Source organism: Sturnira hondurensis, unplaced genomic scaffold, assembly GCF_014824575.4.
Source record: "Sturnira hondurensis isolate 20B ecotype Veracruz unplaced genomic scaffold, ASM1482457v3 Scaffold0016284, whole genome shotgun sequence".
Lineage (NCBI taxonomy): Eukaryota > Metazoa > Chordata > Mammalia > Chiroptera > Phyllostomidae > Sturnira > Sturnira hondurensis.
The window spans coordinates 6,293,631-6,312,213 of NW_028088915.1; the positions used below are offsets into that span (position 1 = coordinate 6,293,631).

At 37.2% G+C, this 18,583-nt stretch overlaps 1 protein-coding gene across 4 annotated transcripts in view; it reads left to right on the forward strand.

Annotated features, from left to right (window-relative positions):
• Positions 1-18,583, forward strand: part of PRPF18 (pre-mRNA processing factor 18) — a 58,487-nt gene that overhangs the window by 15,721 nt on the left and 24,183 nt on the right. For 3 of the 4 annotated variants that reach the window (XM_037065997.1, XM_037065996.1, XM_037065994.1), the window contains exons 2-5: positions 7,828-7,905; positions 8,021-8,047; positions 10,579-10,683; positions 14,701-14,814. In XM_037065997.1, coding sequence (XP_036921892.1) covers positions 7,828-7,905; positions 8,021-8,047; positions 10,579-10,683; positions 14,701-14,814 — 324 coding nt within the window. The remainder of the gene's footprint in view (positions 1-7,827; positions 7,906-8,020; positions 8,048-10,578; positions 10,684-14,700; positions 14,815-18,583) is intronic. The other variant, XM_037065995.1, reaches the window with a different exon arrangement.

An 18,583-nucleotide genomic window follows, 5' to 3' on the forward strand; every position in this document is an offset into this window, starting at 1 on the left:
TGGGAAAGACCCTAAGGAAAGGGGCCAGGGTATAGACTTCCTCGGCTGTGTTTAAGGGAACTGGCCAGCCTCAAGCCAGGGCCTCAGAACTGAGTCTCAGCAGCACTTAAAAAAACCAAACAAAAGCAATTTTATTTTACTGTACTGTTCATATGTGTGTACTGTAGATATTATCAAATCTTATAGACATTTACTTAGTACCAGATGTTTAGAAAAATGGCATTATGGAAATACTTGTGTTTGCATTAGTTTTATGGATCTAAGCATTCTCTTATTTGGTGGTTTAACAAACTATGCTTTCTAAATGAAATTTACATTTTCCTATTATTTTGACCATATGTGTCAATTAATACAAACAAAATAGCATTTCTTTCTTTCTCCTTTCCCCCACCGTAGATATACATGCAAAACGTGAACAAAGAAGGTGGCTCAGGGCTTTTGACTCTGCCTTTTTAAAAAATGGATATGGAACTAAAACCCGTAAAAGTTAGTATTTCAAAGTGTATAATTCAGTAGAATTCATATATGTACCAGTTAATAGGTGTTTCCACCTTTTAGCTATTATAAATAACACTTGAAATCTCCCAAATTTCTTCTTTGGGTCATTGGCATTGAAACTCACCTTACTGTATTTTTTGCCAAGGTACGCTTATATAGGTATTTTTTAAAAACATGACACCAGGCACACAAGTAATATAAGTTTATATTTAGTTTGTATATTTGTGTAAATGTCAGTATATTCCTAGTAACAAGTGAATTGTTCCCAAATCTAAAATATTAGTACTAAACAATACATTGTTATGCTCCTCTCATTTGGAATTATTTCAGTGAAATCTATCATGACTGATAACAACTTCACTTTTTCTGACTTTAGTGCTTTATTTATAAGAGCCAAGACATGGGAAATAAATTGTGTTCATTGATGAATAAGTTGAGAAAGAGCATGGGATTCACACATACATATAATATATGGAATATTATTAAGCCATAAAAAGAAGGAAATTCTGCCTTTTGCAACAACAGGGATGGATCTTCATGGCATTTTGCCAAGTGAGGCATGTCAGGTGGAGAAAGACAAATACTGCATTATCTCACTTACACGTGGGGTCTGAAGAGACAAACTGAACTCACAGATACAGAGGACAGAGTGATGATGGCCAGAGACGGGGGTGTGAGAATGGGCAAAATGGGAGAAGGCGATCAAGAGGTCCAGACTTCCAGCTCTAAGATAAGCAAGTCCTACCACACACTGATGTTCCTCTCCCTGTCTCTTTCTCTCCCTCCCACGCTTATCTAAAAATAAATAAAAATCTTAAATAAAAAAGATAAGCAAGTCCTAGGGATGTAATGTACAGCGTGGCAACTGTAATTAACCCTACTGTACAGCCTACAGCAGGTTCTCATGTAACGTCCTTTTATTCACTATTCCATTACAATGTGGATGAGTTGCCATAGGAAGTTAGCTCTTATGTTAATTAGCCTATGGTAAAGTTGGTTTCATTAAATGTCACTTTGCTTAAAGTTGCAGAACTGATTAGTTATAAGTGAGGGCTTACTTTATTTGGAAATAGCTTTAAAAAAAAAAGAAAATGAGAAAGAAATTGCTAAGACAGCCAATCGTAAAAGTTCTCATTACAAAAAAAAGTACTCTGACTCTGGCATAATGGATGTTAACTGACTTGTGGGAATCACTTCACAGTATGTACATTTATCAAATCATGTTGTACACCTTAGACTAATACAGTGTTGTATGTCAATTATATCAATAAAACTGGGACGAACTTTACGTTGTAGTAGTCATAGTTCTAAGTGACTTTGTATGGTCTTAGAATGGAAAAACTTTCTAAGCATTACATAAAGTTGGAAAGCAGTAGCACTGACACGTGAGAATTAAAATTTTTGTATATAAAAATGTAAGTACAATTAAAAAGGAAATTACTAGAAAAATACATGTACAGTTGTGTACCACTTAATGACAAGGATACATTCTGAGAAATGAGTTGTTGTTAATTTTGTCATCAGAACATCACAGAGTGTACTCACAAAAATCTAAGTGGTAGAGCCTAGAACATGCACACCCAGGGTATGTGGTGTAGTCTATTGCTCCTAGGCTACAAGCCTCTAGAGCAGCTGTCCCCAACCCCCATTATCAGTCTGAGGCTTGTTAGATACCAGGCCATGGGTGAAGTTTGGATGAGTTCCCCTACCACCACTCCCTCAGTCCACAGCAGGAGGTGAGCAGCTGGCAAGCAAGAGAAGCTTGCATGAGCTCCACCTTCTGTCTCCCCATGCCCTGCTGTCTCCCCACCGCCCCTGCTTCGTTGAAAAATTGTTTTCCATGAAACTAGTCCCTTGTGCCAGAAAGGTTGGAACTGCTGCTGTAGAGCATGTTACTGTACAGAACGTCATGAGATTAAATAAAGTACAATAAAACAGGATGTAATCAAGAGACACCATAAACGGGAGATGTGTGATGCTGCCGCTTTACAACTTTTTTGTAAGTAGAGTACACTCCATTGTAACAATGAAAAGTATAGTAGAGTAAATACATCAGCCAGTACTATAGTTATGTATTACCACTATCAAGTGTTGATATCATGTACTATAGGTAATATTATGTGCTCTACTTAATTTCTAAAATTTTTTGATTTTAGTCGACAGTATTATTTTAGTCGACAGTATTAATTCCAGGTGTACAGCTTAGTGGTTAGATAACTATGTAATCTATAAAGTGATCCCCAGATAATCCAAGACCCACCTGACACTATACGTAGTTGTGAAAATATTATTGGATATTATTTTATACAATGAGCAGTGCAGTAGTTTTGCTTACAACGGCATCACCACACACACCTCAGTAGCGCACTGGGCTACCGTGTAAGGGAGGTTACGATGTCACTAGACAACAGGACTTTTTCAGTCTTGTTATAATCTCATGGGACTACCAAGGTCATATGGTTGATCCATCTTGACCGGAATGTTGTGATGGAGCACGTGACTATGTGGCTGACTAAGAGTTTATACCACCACTCTCCGGCCTCGGTGGGAAACTAGACAGCAGAGTTGGACTACAGCAGGAACAGCTCTCTATGCTGTAGTTTACTTTCTGGAAACTGAGAATAAGGAAAATGCATGTAAGGAGCTCAGTGTGGCTCTGCACTTGAAGTTTCCAGTAAAAATGGTTTTATTCACTACTTGTGTGTATGTGTATGCACATGCACGAGTGCATCTGCACAAACCAGCTCTCCCAGTTTGCCCAGCATCCCAGGAAACTGCTCTGTTGGCAGATCGGGATGGCTGGTCACCCCCCTGTGAACATGCACAGCAAAGGACCTGGAAGAGTGGGCACCAGGGCTTTAACAGGACTTGATTCTCAGAAGGAGTTGTTACAGGTTCTTCTAATTTAATCTGTTATGCTTAGTTGTTTACTCTAATGGTTTTCCATAAATGTATGTGTTGGTTTTAGGATCAGAAGAAAACCAAAACCATAGTTCTTCCAAACTGACATTTTTAAACACTTGAGTACAGCCTCTAGAGCTATTAATAGCTGTGAAACTGTGAAATGATTTCCAAAGTATACACTGAGTCAAATGTTAGCATGGAAAACACAGTATCAGTGGTTTAATAAAAGGCACGTTATGCAGTGTATTAGTGTACATACAGTGTTTTTAGTGCTAATTGTCTGAGTGTCAGTTTCACGTTCACAGTAACACTTGTCTTGTTGGGTACTCAGGGATCAATGGGATGATCTGTGTTACAATCCCCAGCACTGGGTCAGCACTAGTCTTCCTCTGCTGTTCTATGAAAGCTCGACCTCTGTGCTCCACTGTCACCTCTACTCTCTGCAACACTTTTGCTCCACGGAAGGAGAGAGTGTAAGTTGAGAGGGTTACTAATCCCTCAGAACCCACTCATCACAGTAAAGTCATTTCCCGATCCTGCCATGTAAGCCATTGGATTCAGCTTTAATGGCTGGATCACACTTTGAGGACCACATTCAGGTTGTCAGTCAAAGCTGTACTCACCATCAAAGTCCTGAAGTAAAACTTGCTTTGCCCACCCAAGCTGCTTTTCCTTATTGAATGACTAGACTAGTCTTGGCTCATGCTTCACAACTTCCTTAATCTTGTCAAGCAAGCAACAGTGGCCTTAGGGAACCCCAGGCCCAGAACTAGCAGCAGCCTGCCTAGATTCACAGCTTGGCTCTGGCTAGAAATCTCCAAGCCCAGCATAAGTAGCAGCCATCTCAGATTGCTTTATACCTCAGGCATGGTGGCCCCAGGCCAAACATGTGGGGGCTGACTTTGGCCTGCACCACCCTGGAAACCCCAGGGCCAGCACATGCAGTGGACAGCTATAGACCATGTCTGAGTACCAGCACCCTGTTCCTGCACAGCTGATCCTCCACTGGGGGTGGAGTTGGTGATAAGTGGTCATGACCAGTCCTTGCAGCTGGTTGCCCTAGGTAAATCCCTCCCATTCATCAGGGAACAGCAACCAAGGTTCAACTACCAGAGGAGTGTGTATGCATCCCACACAAAGGGCAGACCTCTAGTACCCAGCTTGGGTGATAGGGCAGGCTGTGCCACTGGGACCTACAGGACACCTACTACATTAGGCCATCCTACCAAGATGGATTCATAGCAACTCTACCTAACAGATAGAAACAAACACAGGGAGGCTGCTCTAGTGAGGAGACAAAGAAACATGGCCCACATGAAGAACCAGTCCTCTACAGAAAAAGAGCTAAACAAAATGGAGATAAGCAATCCATCAGATGCAGAGTTCAAAACAGTGGTTATAAGGATGCCTAGGGATCTTAGTGAAGAACTCAACAGCATAAAAAAGATCAAGTTCACAGTGATAGATACATGTTTCCTACTATTCTAATCTTCATTAGAAAAATGGAATTTTATCTTAGGTGGTAAATACTGTCATTGTTCTTCTGGAAGTGACAGGCTTGCTTTGTTCAGTTTTGAGATTGTTCAGGGTGCAAGCCCTAGGACTCAATTGCACAAGTGTGGTTTTTTTTAGACAGGGATCCCACTTCATTATGTAGCAGAAGTGCTTTGTATGTTTCATTTTTTATTTCGTCATACCAAATATTTAAAGACTCTATACTCAGGGGTCAAGATTTGGTAAAACTGTACTCTATCAAGACAAGAGAAACCAGCTTGTGTATTTTCCTGCAAGTGCATGGCGCTGAGGAGCACAGTGACCACCGCTGCACAAATGATGTACTGAGCCTTCATTCAGGCTCAGATTCAGGTAGTTTTCCTCACCATTGCTTTAGTGCCATTAGTGCAAGTGTGTGCCAGTTGAAAAGAAGCACATAACATTGTTATTAGTGTTACTATGAAAATGAATTTGACCTTGGCAGAATCCATGAAGAGGTCTAAGAACCCTCAGAAGTCCATGAACCTCATTTTGAGAATTGTTATTCGAGGCTTAAGATTTTGTCAGGTATATTCAATGAAATTGAGACAGGGAAGTAAAAGATATCATAGTTATAGATCACACCATGGACTGTGGCCTGGGCAGTTTTTTTACTTACTTTCTATCTATCTGCTCTTTCTGAGAAGACACTGTATGTGTTTGTCAACTTATTTATTTGACACATGACAACTACCTGATACATAGGCAAAAGGATCAATTTATGATGCTGAAGTAACATTTTGGGGGTGAAGAACTGTAGCTTGGACTGCTGGACAGTACAGAGGATTTAAGGACCAGAGTGCTAGTCCTGCCTCTGTTACTCACCAGGCTTGCGAAGTTCTGGGCATGTCACCCGACCTTTCTAGTCCTTAGGCTTCTCACCTCTACAGTGGGGTGAGTATTATGTGCTCCCACCTTTCTCAGGGTAGTTTTGATATTCAGGTGCTACCATCAGTTCCTTACCCCTGGTAACAGCTTCTTCACCTTTCCATCTCTTAAACTGTGCTTGGTGTGTGGTGGATGTTTATCGAGTTAATGAGTTAACTTTAAAAAATTTAATTATGAAAGTTTTAAACATACACAAAACCCCGAATTGTGTAAGGAGCCCCTGTCTACCCCTAATATATTTGTAACTCTAGAAAATCGGAATGTTCTCATGTAAACAAAATGACACCCAACAAAATTAAACTTTGGTTCTTAAGGTTATGATATAGTCCTTTCATATTTGGTTATGTTCAATTGAATTGAAATACAGATGTATATATATATATATATATATATATATATATATATATATATATATATATATGTATGTGTTTACAGTTTCTTAGCTCAAATCAGATCCACACAAAGTGCAGTCTTTGCATTTGTTTGTTATGACTCTAGTTTTCTTTTAATTCAGAACATTTTTATTCCCCCAGCTTTCCCCCTTTTTGATGCCATTGACTGGTTGGAGAAACTGGGGCTAGTTTTGTAAAATTTTCCAGTGTTTGTTTCCCAGTAGCGTTACTTAGCTTATTCCTTTATTTCCTGTGTTTCTGGTAAACTGGAAGTTAGACCTAAGTGTTTGATTCAATTCATAGTTACCTTTTGGCAAGCATGCTGTATCAGCGGTGCTATGTACTTCCTACATGTCACATAGGAGGTACATGATGTTTTCTCGATGCCTGGCTTGATCAGTGGGTTCAAGTACAGGTAGCGTGGTCTTCCCTTTGCTCGCCATGAACCTCAAGTAATGGTCCTAGCATCCATTGGCAGTCATTGCCCAAGTGAACGAACTTTGGACCCTGAGGTGCTAAATACTTGAGTAGAGGTGGTATTGATGTACTATTATGATTACTACTAGTAAGTAGGGCACTGTCTTTATTTGAGCAAAGTCATCAATGAAATAAGAGCTGTACATAGTACCAAGCCTCCAAATTAAGGGCTGTAGATATAATAGCAAGGAGAATTTTATTTATGGAATAGAAAGAACTAACTTTCCCCCCCTCATCACTAAGTAGTGATGTAGTAGTAGTAGTCTAAGTAGACTTAGAGCTTGTCTCTTAACATCAAGTCACATTAAAACAAATGCCTTTAAACTGTCTTTAGTTTGTTTTCTTTATCCTCACCTGAAGACATTTTCATTGCTTTTAGAGAGAGAAAGGAAATGAAAGAGAGTTTAGAGAGAGGGGTAGGGGGAGAGAAAGAGGGGGAGAGGAACATTGATATGAGAGAGACACATTGACTGGTTGCCTCTTGTACAACTCAACTGGGAATCGAACCTGTGGCCTTTCGGTTTTGGGAAGTACACCCAACCAATTGAGCCACACCTCTTTTTAATAAAAAGACTCTCAGAAACCTTCTATATCTAGATTACTTTGAGACTTGATTGATACAATTTTCAGAATTAATAAAATAGTTAGTTGATACAGTAAGATTCCAGATGGTGAACAGCACGAGGCACACTCTTAGAGCTTTCTTGATAGTGAGATTTAAGGTATTGGCTATAGATACCATAATTTTTGTTTCTTCACTTCTGTTAGACATAAATAATTAAAGCATTCTGGTTTATGTGGTTCATAAAAAATTCACTTTTACGGATTATTATTGAACTCAAATGTTGGGAAATTAAATCAAAACAGTGTGCCCATTTGGAGAATATTGTTGGTTACTTTTTTTTGCTGTTGGGTTTGTCTGTTAAAATGATACTGCAAGAAGATGTATAATACTTCAAATTTAGACTAGGGATCAAGGACAGGTGGCAGGCTCAGGAAATCAATATGCTCTCTAAGGAACCAAAAATACTTTGCCAATTTCTTGAAAAAATGCAGGATTGTTTTCAAGTTCTTGACTAAGGGACATGAAATTTTATTCAAGGATATATTATTAACTTTTTTCATTCTTCAATAGGAAAATAAAAAATATTTCAAGCGTAGTGAACTTGCAAAAAAAGAAGAGGAAGCGTATTTTGAAAGATGTGGCTATAAGGTAGGAATTCCTGCTTTTATGTTAAATTGTCTATTTCTAAGTTTAAATTTGTACATCTGTTGTTAAAGTGACAAAATTATTGATCTCTGTTCAATTTATCAATGTTATACATTAGCCTGTAAGTGAGAAGCCATCTGGAGAGGTATGAGTTCTGGGTTGTTGTTATTTTTCTTTTTTAACTTGAGTTCAGGAAAACGCATGCATGACTTTTGGCTTGGAATGGTTTGGCCTTCTGTGGGCAGCATGGGTTGGCCTGAGATGAGAGCCTGATTTTCATTTTTTTAAATTGAGTCTTGGATCTAATGCTTCCTCATTTTCATTTCCCTACCACTCCTCTCCTTACCTCTCCCAATAAAAGTCAATTTTTAAAGGGCTAAAAACATTTTATTCCTTCAACAACCATGGTATTAGCAGTGGTATTTTCCCTGATTCCTCTTGAATATTTAAGCCAATGACTTTACGTTTGCATTGTTAACAGTTCCTTTTGGCTCTAAGTACCCCTGCCTGAAGTATAGTTCCATGTAATGTTTATATTCTTTTTCGTAATAAGAAACCACATTTCAAATATTATCCAGTCTTTTGGATAGAAAACGTAATACTGAAATATTTGTTAGAAACCAATGAGTTGTCTGCAAGACGGTATTTTAAAAGCATAACTGAAAGTATCTTTGCGATTACCTAGTTGAATAATGTATTTGGTTTTTTATTGGGAGGGGTTAATGGTTATGAGGTGAAGATACAGTTAAATTATTTTTAAAAGACTATCTTTTTTAGTAATTGTTTTCATCAAATTTCAGAGACTCTCTAAAATAACTTTGCCAAATCATAAATGTGAAGTCAACTTTTTGCTTGTGAAACACCAATTTAAAACAGCCCTTTTGTGCATGTCATGTTGAAAGTTCTGGCAATACGTTCTCTGGCGTAGCATCTCTAGAGGGAAGCATGCATGATGCGGTGGTTTGTGTATGCATTCGGCTTTATGTTGTAGTGCTGGGCAAGGGCAGGTTTAAAAAATGTTGTATTTCTGATAGGTTTCTAAAATATGAAAGTTTATGTTGGTATTTTGATATTTTCCATGAATATATTCATTTCATTTACTTCTAATTTAGGAGATTAGAATATGTTTTATGTAAGTAACCACCGAATAATATTCAGAAAGAAGAATTCTCATGTTGTGCTTGCCTGGTATTGTCTAACTTCCAACTCGATTTGGAATAAGAATCACCCTGGGTTTAGTCTGCTGACTTGTTGCTTTCCCAAATCTTTAAATTTGAGCCTTTCAACTTTTTCATAAGGTAGGAAAATACTTTTTTAAATGGTGACATTTTTGCTTCGTGTAGGTTGTTGCCTCAGTGATGTGGTGGTACTTTCTTGCTTACATATTGGAAAGCACTGGAACAAAACAATTACCGTAAAGGTATTGCTTGTCCTGTTGAATCCAGCTGCCAGTCAATAATTAAAACTTCTTTTCATCCTAAGATTTTTGGAGAAATAACCTGTTTTTATGCTTAAAAAGGAGAGCACAGGTTACTCTTTCTAAAACATTTCTAATAGTTCCTTCTTGGTAGTAATGGAAATAGAGCCTGTATTGCTTTTTATTCTTTTATAGAAACAAGCTTCCATTTTTTAAGGCTTGTTGCTGACTTGGTTTGTAAAAATAGGAAAGATAGTTTTTTAAATCTCTATTTTCTTTTACACTATTAATACTGATAACCCTAACTGTTAAAATATAGAGTCCTCAGTTATGTAATTTTAACCATACAGCCTTTCTTAGTTGAATGTGAGTTTTTCTTTGAGGTTGATCTTTTGTGTTTTTTTTATCTTACTTCCTTTGGCATTTTACATTTGTCTGTTGGTCACTTGGGAAACTGTTTCAATATCGTTTTACAGAGCATGCAGTGGAGCTTATAAATTGCTGAACTCGGTTTTCCCAAACTGTGACTTGGGTGACAGATTCAAGGAAATATGTGGAGAGACATTTTTCTTTGCTGGTTCATATCAATAATTATGTCCACACTTTTCTTTGTGTGGTGTTAGTAGAGATGCATTGTTTTTCATTATTCTCTCACAAAGATTGTAGCTCTGTTTGTGGGCAAGGTCCAGATAGCATTGGAAATTCTTCTACATGTCCAACAGTGATTTTTGTGCAATTGGAATGATACCTTTCAAAAATTAAGCGAGGAAAAAGCTGGGTCTTGAGGCTTCACTGGTTTCTGTTGGAAAGCAGTTGTTCTTTGACCTTCACTTTGAACCCAGAGCAAGGAGCAGAGAACCCTGTAAGATGATTTTCTGAAAGAGGAGAGAAGCAGGTTGGTTGTTTTTCGAGAAAAGAGTAAATTCCTTAGAGTTGAGGGAGAAAGTAAGTCTAAATTTCAGCTCTTGTAAGGTTCTGATTTTGGAGACTATTATACTTATGTCACTCTTTGTAGCAAGAATGCTGTCTCCAATGTGCATGCTTTCTATTTATGCTGAATTGAATTGGACAAGTTTGATAAGCTCTTAAAAGCTGCTCATTTATTATGAGCTCTTTCCTTGAAGGAATGTTTAGAAGACCTTGAATACTTAAAACATATTTAACTTCCATGAACAGCTAAGCTAATAGAATGATAAATATTAACTATGTTTTAAAAGCTGAATTTCATTTCTTCTTTTTTTTTTTTTTTGCTATTATAGATACAGCCAAAAGAGGAGGACCAGAAACCATCAACTTCATCGAATCCAGTATTAGAACTTGAACTGGCAGAGGAAAAGTTACCCATGACTCTTTCTAGGCAAGAGGTAAGCTTATGTAGAATGTTTCATGAAAAAAAGAAAACTGCACAGCCTTTGCATTTATCTCTAGTTCTATCCAGTAGTTTTGTGTGATCATGTCCCATAGAAATGACTTACGGAACTCAGTTATTGTGCAGCTAGCCAGCTTTCTTCATGAAGTTCTAAATTATCTGCTTTTCTTAATACCGTTATATTAAACTTTTAAAAATATCTATCTTTCTAAACTTTAAAAACTAAGCAGATTGATTTAAATGTGTATATACTAAATATATTATTTGTCTAAATTATTTTAAATAATTTTCTATTTTGTAACTTACTTTCTCTTAATATATCTTTCAAAGGTAAAATGCAGAGCATTTTAGAAGCCAGTTCTTTACTGATGGTCATTCAGATTGCTTCAGCCTTTCCCTATTCCTATTACAAATCACAATAAGAGGAATATCCTTCTATAGATGCGGGTCATGCATAATAACGTTAATGTATGATTATTTTCATTGGAAATTTTTCTACAAGTATGATTTCTAGAGGGTATGTATGAAAGATTTAAGTCTCAAAATTTCTAAGACTTTTTATATATACATACTAGAGGGCTCTATATCAGTTACACTGGTTTATATTCCTATCTGTGGTGTTGCCCATATCCTGGGCAATATCAGCTATTATTTTCTTTAGAAATTTTTTAAATAAGATATTTATGTGAGCCCTGGTCGGGAGACTCAGTTGGTTGGAGTGTCATCCTGTACACCAGAAAGGTTTGCAGGTTTGATTCCCAGTCAGGGTTAGATCCCTGGTTGGGGTGTGGCAACCAGGTGATGTCTGTCTGTCTCTCTGTCTCTCAAATCAGTGAAAACCAATCAATTAGTATAAAAGAAAATCAGTAAACATATCCTCAGATGAGGATACTTATGTGATACAAAGGATTCAAACTATTCAGAGGTTACAAAACAAAAATGAGGTTTGGACAAGAGGAAACTCACAGAGGAAAGGATGGTGGACTCTGGAAGTTGTCCTGTGAAATTACAGGAAAGTATTTGAATACTGAGCCTGAAGAGAGGAATATTAGAGACTTTTAAAGCATCCATTGACAGCAGCTCTAGTTTTTTTAAAAAAATTTTAAATGTATTTTATTGATTATGTTATTATAGTTGTCACATTTTTCCCTCCCCCTTTATTACCCTCTGCCCTGTACCCCTACTCTTACCAGCATTCCCCTACCTTAGTTTATGTCCATGGCTTATGGCATATATACACACACACACACACACACACACACACATATTCTTTGATATCTCTATTTCCTATACTCTTCTTAACCTCCCCCTGTCTGTTTTATACCTACCATTTGTGCTTTTTATTCCCTGTACCTTTTACCCCATTCTCCCTCTTCCTTTCTCCGCTGATAACCCTCCATTTGATCTCTATTTGTGTGAATCTGTCCCTGTTCTAATTGTTTGCTTAGTTTGTTTTTGCTTTTGTTTTTGTTCTTTTAGGTTCAGTTGTTGATAGTCATGAGTTTATTGTCATTTTACTGTTTGTATTTTTTATCTTCTTTTTCTTAGCTAAGTCCCTTTAACGTTTCATATAATAAGGGCTTGGTGATGATGAATTCCTTTAACTTGACCTTTATCTGAGAAGCACTTTATCTGCCCTTCCATTCAAAATAAAGGATTTGCTGGATAGAGCAATCTTGGATGTAGGTCCTTGCCTTTCATGACTTGGAATACTTCTTTCCAGCCCCTTCCTGCCTGTAAGGTCTCTTTTGAAAAATCAGCTGATAGTCTTATCGGAACTCCTTTGTAGGTACCTGTCTCCTTTTCTCTTGCTGCTTTTAACATTCTCTCCTTATCTTAAATCTTGGGTAATGTGATTATGATGTGCCTTGGTGTGTTCCTCCTTGGGTCCAACCTCTTTGGGACTCTCTGGGCTTCCTGGACTTCCTAGAAGTCTTATTTCCTTTGCCAGATTGAGGAAGTTTTCCTTTGTTATTTTTTCAAATAAATTTTCAATTTCTCGTTCTTCCTCTTCTCCTTCTGGCACCCCTATGATTTGGATGTTGGAACATTTAAAATTTTCCCAGGGGTTCCAACGCCTCTGCTCCTTTTTTTTTTTTTTTTAATTCTTATTTCTTTATTCTGTTCTGGTCAAATGTTTATTTCTTCCTTCTGCTCCAAACCATTGTTTTGAGTCCTGATTTCCTTCCCTTCAAAGTTGGTTCCTTGTATATATTTTTTATTCACTTTGCATAGTCTTCACTTTTTCCTCTAATTTGGGACCATATTCAACCATTTCTGTGAGCATCCTGATTACCAGTATTTTGATCTTTGCATCTGATAGGTTGGCTCTCCTCACCACTTGGTTCTTTTTCTGGAGCTTTGGCCTGCTTTTTCATTTGTGCCATATTTCTTTGTCTTGGTGCACCTCTTATGTTGTAAGGGGCGGAACCATAGATATTCGCCAGGGCGGGGCAACCCACATTGCTGTATTGTGGTGCTGTCTGTAGGGGAGGTGCCTGAAAGGGAACAATGCCACTTGGCCAGCTCTTTGCCCACTTTCAGTCGCTTCCTTTGCTACCCACAAGCAAATTGGGTCCTTTTGGTGCTGATTCCCAGGTGGGTGGGTTGTGTACATTCTAGGACCCTGTTGATTTCTCCAGCAAATTCTCCCGTGAATCTGGGAGTTTCTCCTGCCGCCTCAACCCCCACAGATTTTTATAGCTAGAGCTTTTGTACTTTATTTCCCTGTGCTGGATCCCTGCATTGTGCAGTCTGTCTCGCTCCCCAGTTGTTCCTCCTGGTTTATCCTTGTGAATTTGGGACTGCACAGGTTTATCAGCCACCGACTTGCCTTCCCTGCTCAGATATCCACTGCCTCCCCCATCTGGTCCTCCAGCCACTGCCTTGCCTTGAGTCCTCCCCATCCCAGCTGCCCACTTCCACCCCTCCTGCTGGTCTGGATGAATGTTTCTTTGTTAACTCCTTGGTTGTCAGACTTCTACACAGTTGGATTTTCTGGCAGTTCTGTTTATTTTTTGTTTTTAAATTTGTTGTTGTCCTTCTTTTGGTTATGCCAGGAAGGAAAGTGTGTCTGCCTATGCCTCCATCTTGGCCAGAAATCTTCCAACTCTAGTTTCAAAAAGGAATTATTTTCTATGCTTTCATAAATTAGAGCTAAGATAATGGGGTATAAATTTAAGAGAGATAGATTTTAATTTATTTTGAGAAGTAAAACGTATCCAAAAATTGAGTGTGCTGTTTCATGAAGAAATGTGTAATACCTATCACTTGTCAGACAGGGACCAGACAGAGGTGTTTTTGAGGTCATTTCTGCATTGATTAGAGAAAGCAATAGACCCCTTAATTTTCTTTTTAATACAAGTTTCAGTTAATCCATTGTAAGCCCTAGTTACAGTTTCTTAATGTGTTCTCAGCCAAAGCTCTTGGTACCTAGAAAAAAAATTTGAACCAACTTTTAATTAGAATTTTTGTACCTCCTTTTCATGGAATATAGTGTGCACATAGTATATAAAACACATATGTCCAATATAATGGATAATTTTAAAACAAACACTCAAATAACCATCACCCAAGTCAAGAAATTGAGTATTATCAGCACCTCAGAAGTCTTGCACATGCTGCATCTTGATTTTACTCACTGACTCTATGGAGGGCAAGTGTTTGGTTTGAATGTAGTATTGCAGCTGACCTTGGCTATGGCCATTGAGTAATCACCTGGCTCCAAACTGTATTTTCCTTCTCTCTATAAATATCATCACTCGCTCCCATCTTAGTATTTTTCTTATATGTTCTACATAGATTGGTACCTTCCTGAAATATCCAAAGGACCTAAACTATTAGGGCCATTGAAGGTGTGACAATGAGTTAGTATGTTTGTTGATGGAAAATTAAAGGGAAAACAAACACAACTTTTTCATTGACATTTTAAACTAAGTGTTTGGTCTCCTAAAATAGGAATTGCTATTACTAATAACATAAGGAATTACTACTGTGTGTGTGTGTTTAATAGGTTATCAGAAGACTGAGAGAAAGAGGAGAACCAATCCGACTATTTGGAGAAACTGATTATGATGCTTTTCAACGTTTAAGAAAAATAGAGATCCTCACACCAGAAGTTAACAAGGTAAGAAGACAGAACAAAGCTGGAAGAATATCACTGTGGCACATAAACTAGAATAGTATGAAGTCCGATGGTGTTTGACCAATTGTATCATTGCAGGGAAAAATGGAAAAAGTTCCCAGATTACTTACTGCTCGTGATGTAATTTAAAAAAAATTTTTTTAAGCCCATATTCCAAGCATACTGTTCTGTGCATTTTGACAACTATGCATAAGTTTGTAACCATTACCCTTGTGAAGATACAGAGCAGTTTCATCATCCAAGAAAGTTCCCCGGTGCCCCTTCTGTCCCATCCCGTATTCCTCCTTTTCTGCTCCTGAGTAACCACCTTTTTAAATTCTGTTGCCATAGATTAATTTTACTTGTTCGACTTTTTCTTATAGATGATATCATAGTGTCTGGCTTGTTTTGATTGGCATAATGTTTTTTAGATTCATCCATGGTATTGCAGATATCAGTACCTGATGGTAGTCAGTCATAGGAACATACCACCATGTTTTCAGCCTTCGGCTGTTATGAATAAAGCTGCTGTGAATAAAAATTCTTCCCCCAAGAATTTTGTTTGAACTTATATTATTTCTCTTGGGTAAATATCTGAGAGTGGACTTGCTGAGCAGTATGCTCAGAGTGAATGTATGCTTAACTTTTTANAAAGTTCCCCGGTGCCCCTTCTGTCCCATCCCGTATTCCTCCTTTTCTGCTCCTGAGTAACCACCTTTTTAAATTCTGTTGCCATAGATTAATTTTACTTGTTCGACTTTTTCTTATAGATGATATCATAGTGTCTGGCTTGTGTTGATTGGCATAATGTTTTTTAGATTCATCCATGGTATTGCAGATATCAGTACCTGATGGTAGTCAGTCATAGGAACATACCACCATATGTTTTCAGCCTTCGGCTGTTATGAATAAAGCTGCTGTGAATAAAAATTCTTCCCCCAAGAATTTTGTTTGAACTTATGTTATTTCTCTTGGGTAAATATCTGAGAGTGGACTTGCTGAGCAGTATGCTCAGAGTGAATGTATGCTTAACTTTTTAAGAAATGCCAAATATTTTCAGATGGCAACAGCATTTATTATTGTCAGTCATTTAAATTTTAACCATTTTCTTGTTGTGTAATAGCGTGTCATTGTGCTTCTATTCGCATTTTCCAGATAATGAAAGATCGTAAGCATTTTTATTGTGGATTTGCTGGCTGTACTTTTCTCTGTGTAGCATGTGTTTAAGTCTTCATGATTTAATTGGATTGTCTTTTTGAATTATAGGAGTTCATATATTCTAAGTATAAGTCCTTTGTGAGATACACACAAATATATTTTGTGACTATTTTCTCCTGCTCTATGCTTTACTGATTCTCTCATTGGTGTCTTTTGTTGTAGGGGGCGGTGAATTTTAAATTTTGATGAAGTCTACTTTATCAGGATTGGGTTTTATTGTTCTTGCTTTCAGTGTTTTGCCCAAGAAATCTTTTCATATCCTAACTAAGATCTTGAAAAGATATTCTTGTGTATTTTCTTCTAAAAGCTAGTCAGTTTTAGCTTTTACATTTAGGGCTCTGGTATTGTTCTGTGGCTCAGCTTATGGTTTGTTTTGGTGACTCTTCCTCGGGCTCTTGAAAAGAGTATGCTCTATGCTTTGGACAGATGTCATTTACAGTAGTGTTGTTTGGATATCTGTGGCCTTATTCACTTAGCCACTTGTTCTATCATATTTACTTGGACACAGGTGTGGGTATCTGTGGCTGTGTAATGAACCTCCAAAACTTAGTAGCCTAAAACAGTTATTATTATAAAATCTTCCCAGTCATCTATGACTAACAGACCATTTTGAAACCTAGTAAGATAATTTATTATTACCTCTCACAGTTCTGTGGTTTGAATGAGCTAAGCTGGGCAATGTTTGCCTTGGGATCTTGCAGTCAGGTGAATGGCTAAGGTCATCTGAAAGCTTCACTGGACCAGTCTTCGAGTTTAGTGTAATATCTTGAAGGTCCATCTGTGTTGTAGCATGTGTCAGATTTTTCTTCTTTTTTTTAAGGCTGAAATATATTCCATTGTATGTACAAACCCCAGTTTATCTCTTCATCCTAGATGGACATTTGAGTTGTTCTTTCCCTTTGTCTCTTGTGAATAAAGTTGATGAACATGGGTGTACAAATACCGGTTGTAGTCCCCCCTTTCACTTTTTTTGTGTGTATATCCAGAAGTGGAATTGCTGAATCATTTGTTATTCTATGTTTAACTTCTTCCCCCAAAGCATAAATGAATTAAAATTTTTTTCATTTATATAGTGAATATAACATACTTGTATGTTATATAATAATTATAACATATAATTAATATAAGCAACCATTTGCTTTTCTTTATTTTTAATCCTTTGTAACACTTTCTTAACCTAAATTCTTGGGAAGAGCTGGAGGTTTTTATAATGCTTCATTTTACCAACATTTATTTCTCTTCTATATCCTAAATCACTGTCTTTATTAAAAAATAGAGTGAAATACTGCTGTTAACTACTAAGTTTTTATCTTATTTATTTTTTTACTACTCATGCTTTATTATGTTAAAATCTTTTACCTTCTACTATTAACTGACTACAGCCTGCTCTAATCTTGTTCAGGCCTGTGTCAGATAATACATGCTTTCTTATTTGTACATTCTTAAAAATTTATGTATAATTGACATGTAACATTATATTAGTTTCAGGTGTACATCATAATTCACTATTTGTATATATTGCAAAGGGATCACCACTGAAAATACAGTTAACACCCTTCACCATATATAGTTATAAAATGTTTTTCTTGTGATGGGAACTTTTAAGTGTTGCTCTCTTAGCACCTTTTGAATATGCAGTACAAAAGTATAGTCACCACGATGAACATCACATCCTCATGTGTTATTTTTTTATGACCGGGACAGTCTGTTTTAAGTTGATAGCAGCTTAAGTTTGAACACATTCTAAAGTTCTATATTTTTACTTTACCTGTCCAGGTTTTATGGTTTTTTTAAAACTATATTTTCTTGATTATGCTGTTACTGTTATCTGAATTTTTCCCCTTTGCCCCCTTCTTCTCAGTACCCACTATTGCCTCAGGCAATCTCCCACCTGAGTACGTGTCCATGGGTCATGCATATAAGTTCTTTGGCTTCTCCATTTCCTATACTGTATTTTATATCCCTGTGGCTATTCTGTAGCTACCAATTTGTATTTCTTAATCCTTGTACCTTTCCCCTCATTGTCCCTCTTCCCCCTCTCAAATGATAACACTCCAAATGATCTCCTTATCTGTGGTTCTGTTTCTTTTCTGCTTGCTTGCATTGTTGTTTTTTAGACTCAGTTGTTGATAGTTGTGAATATATTGCCATTTTAATGTTCTTAGTTCTGATCTTCTTTTTGTTAGATAAGTGCCTTTATTGTTTACAGGCTGGCATTCAATCCACTGAGTCACACCAGCCAGGGCTAGATAAGTCCTTTTAAAATTCGTATAATAATGACTTGGTGATGGTGAACTCCTTTAGTTTGACCTTGTATGGGAAGCACTTTATCCGCCCTTCCATTCTAAATGATAGCTTTCCTGGGTAGGGTAATCTTGGATGTACATCCTTGATATTCATCAGAGTGAATACTTACAGTCCTTTCTAGTCTGCAAAGTTTTTTTTTTTTTGAGAAATCAGAAAACAGTTATAGAACTGCTTTGTAGGTAACTCTCTGCTTTCTCTTGCTCCTTTGAAGATTCTCTCTTTATCTTTAACCTTTGGCATTTTAATT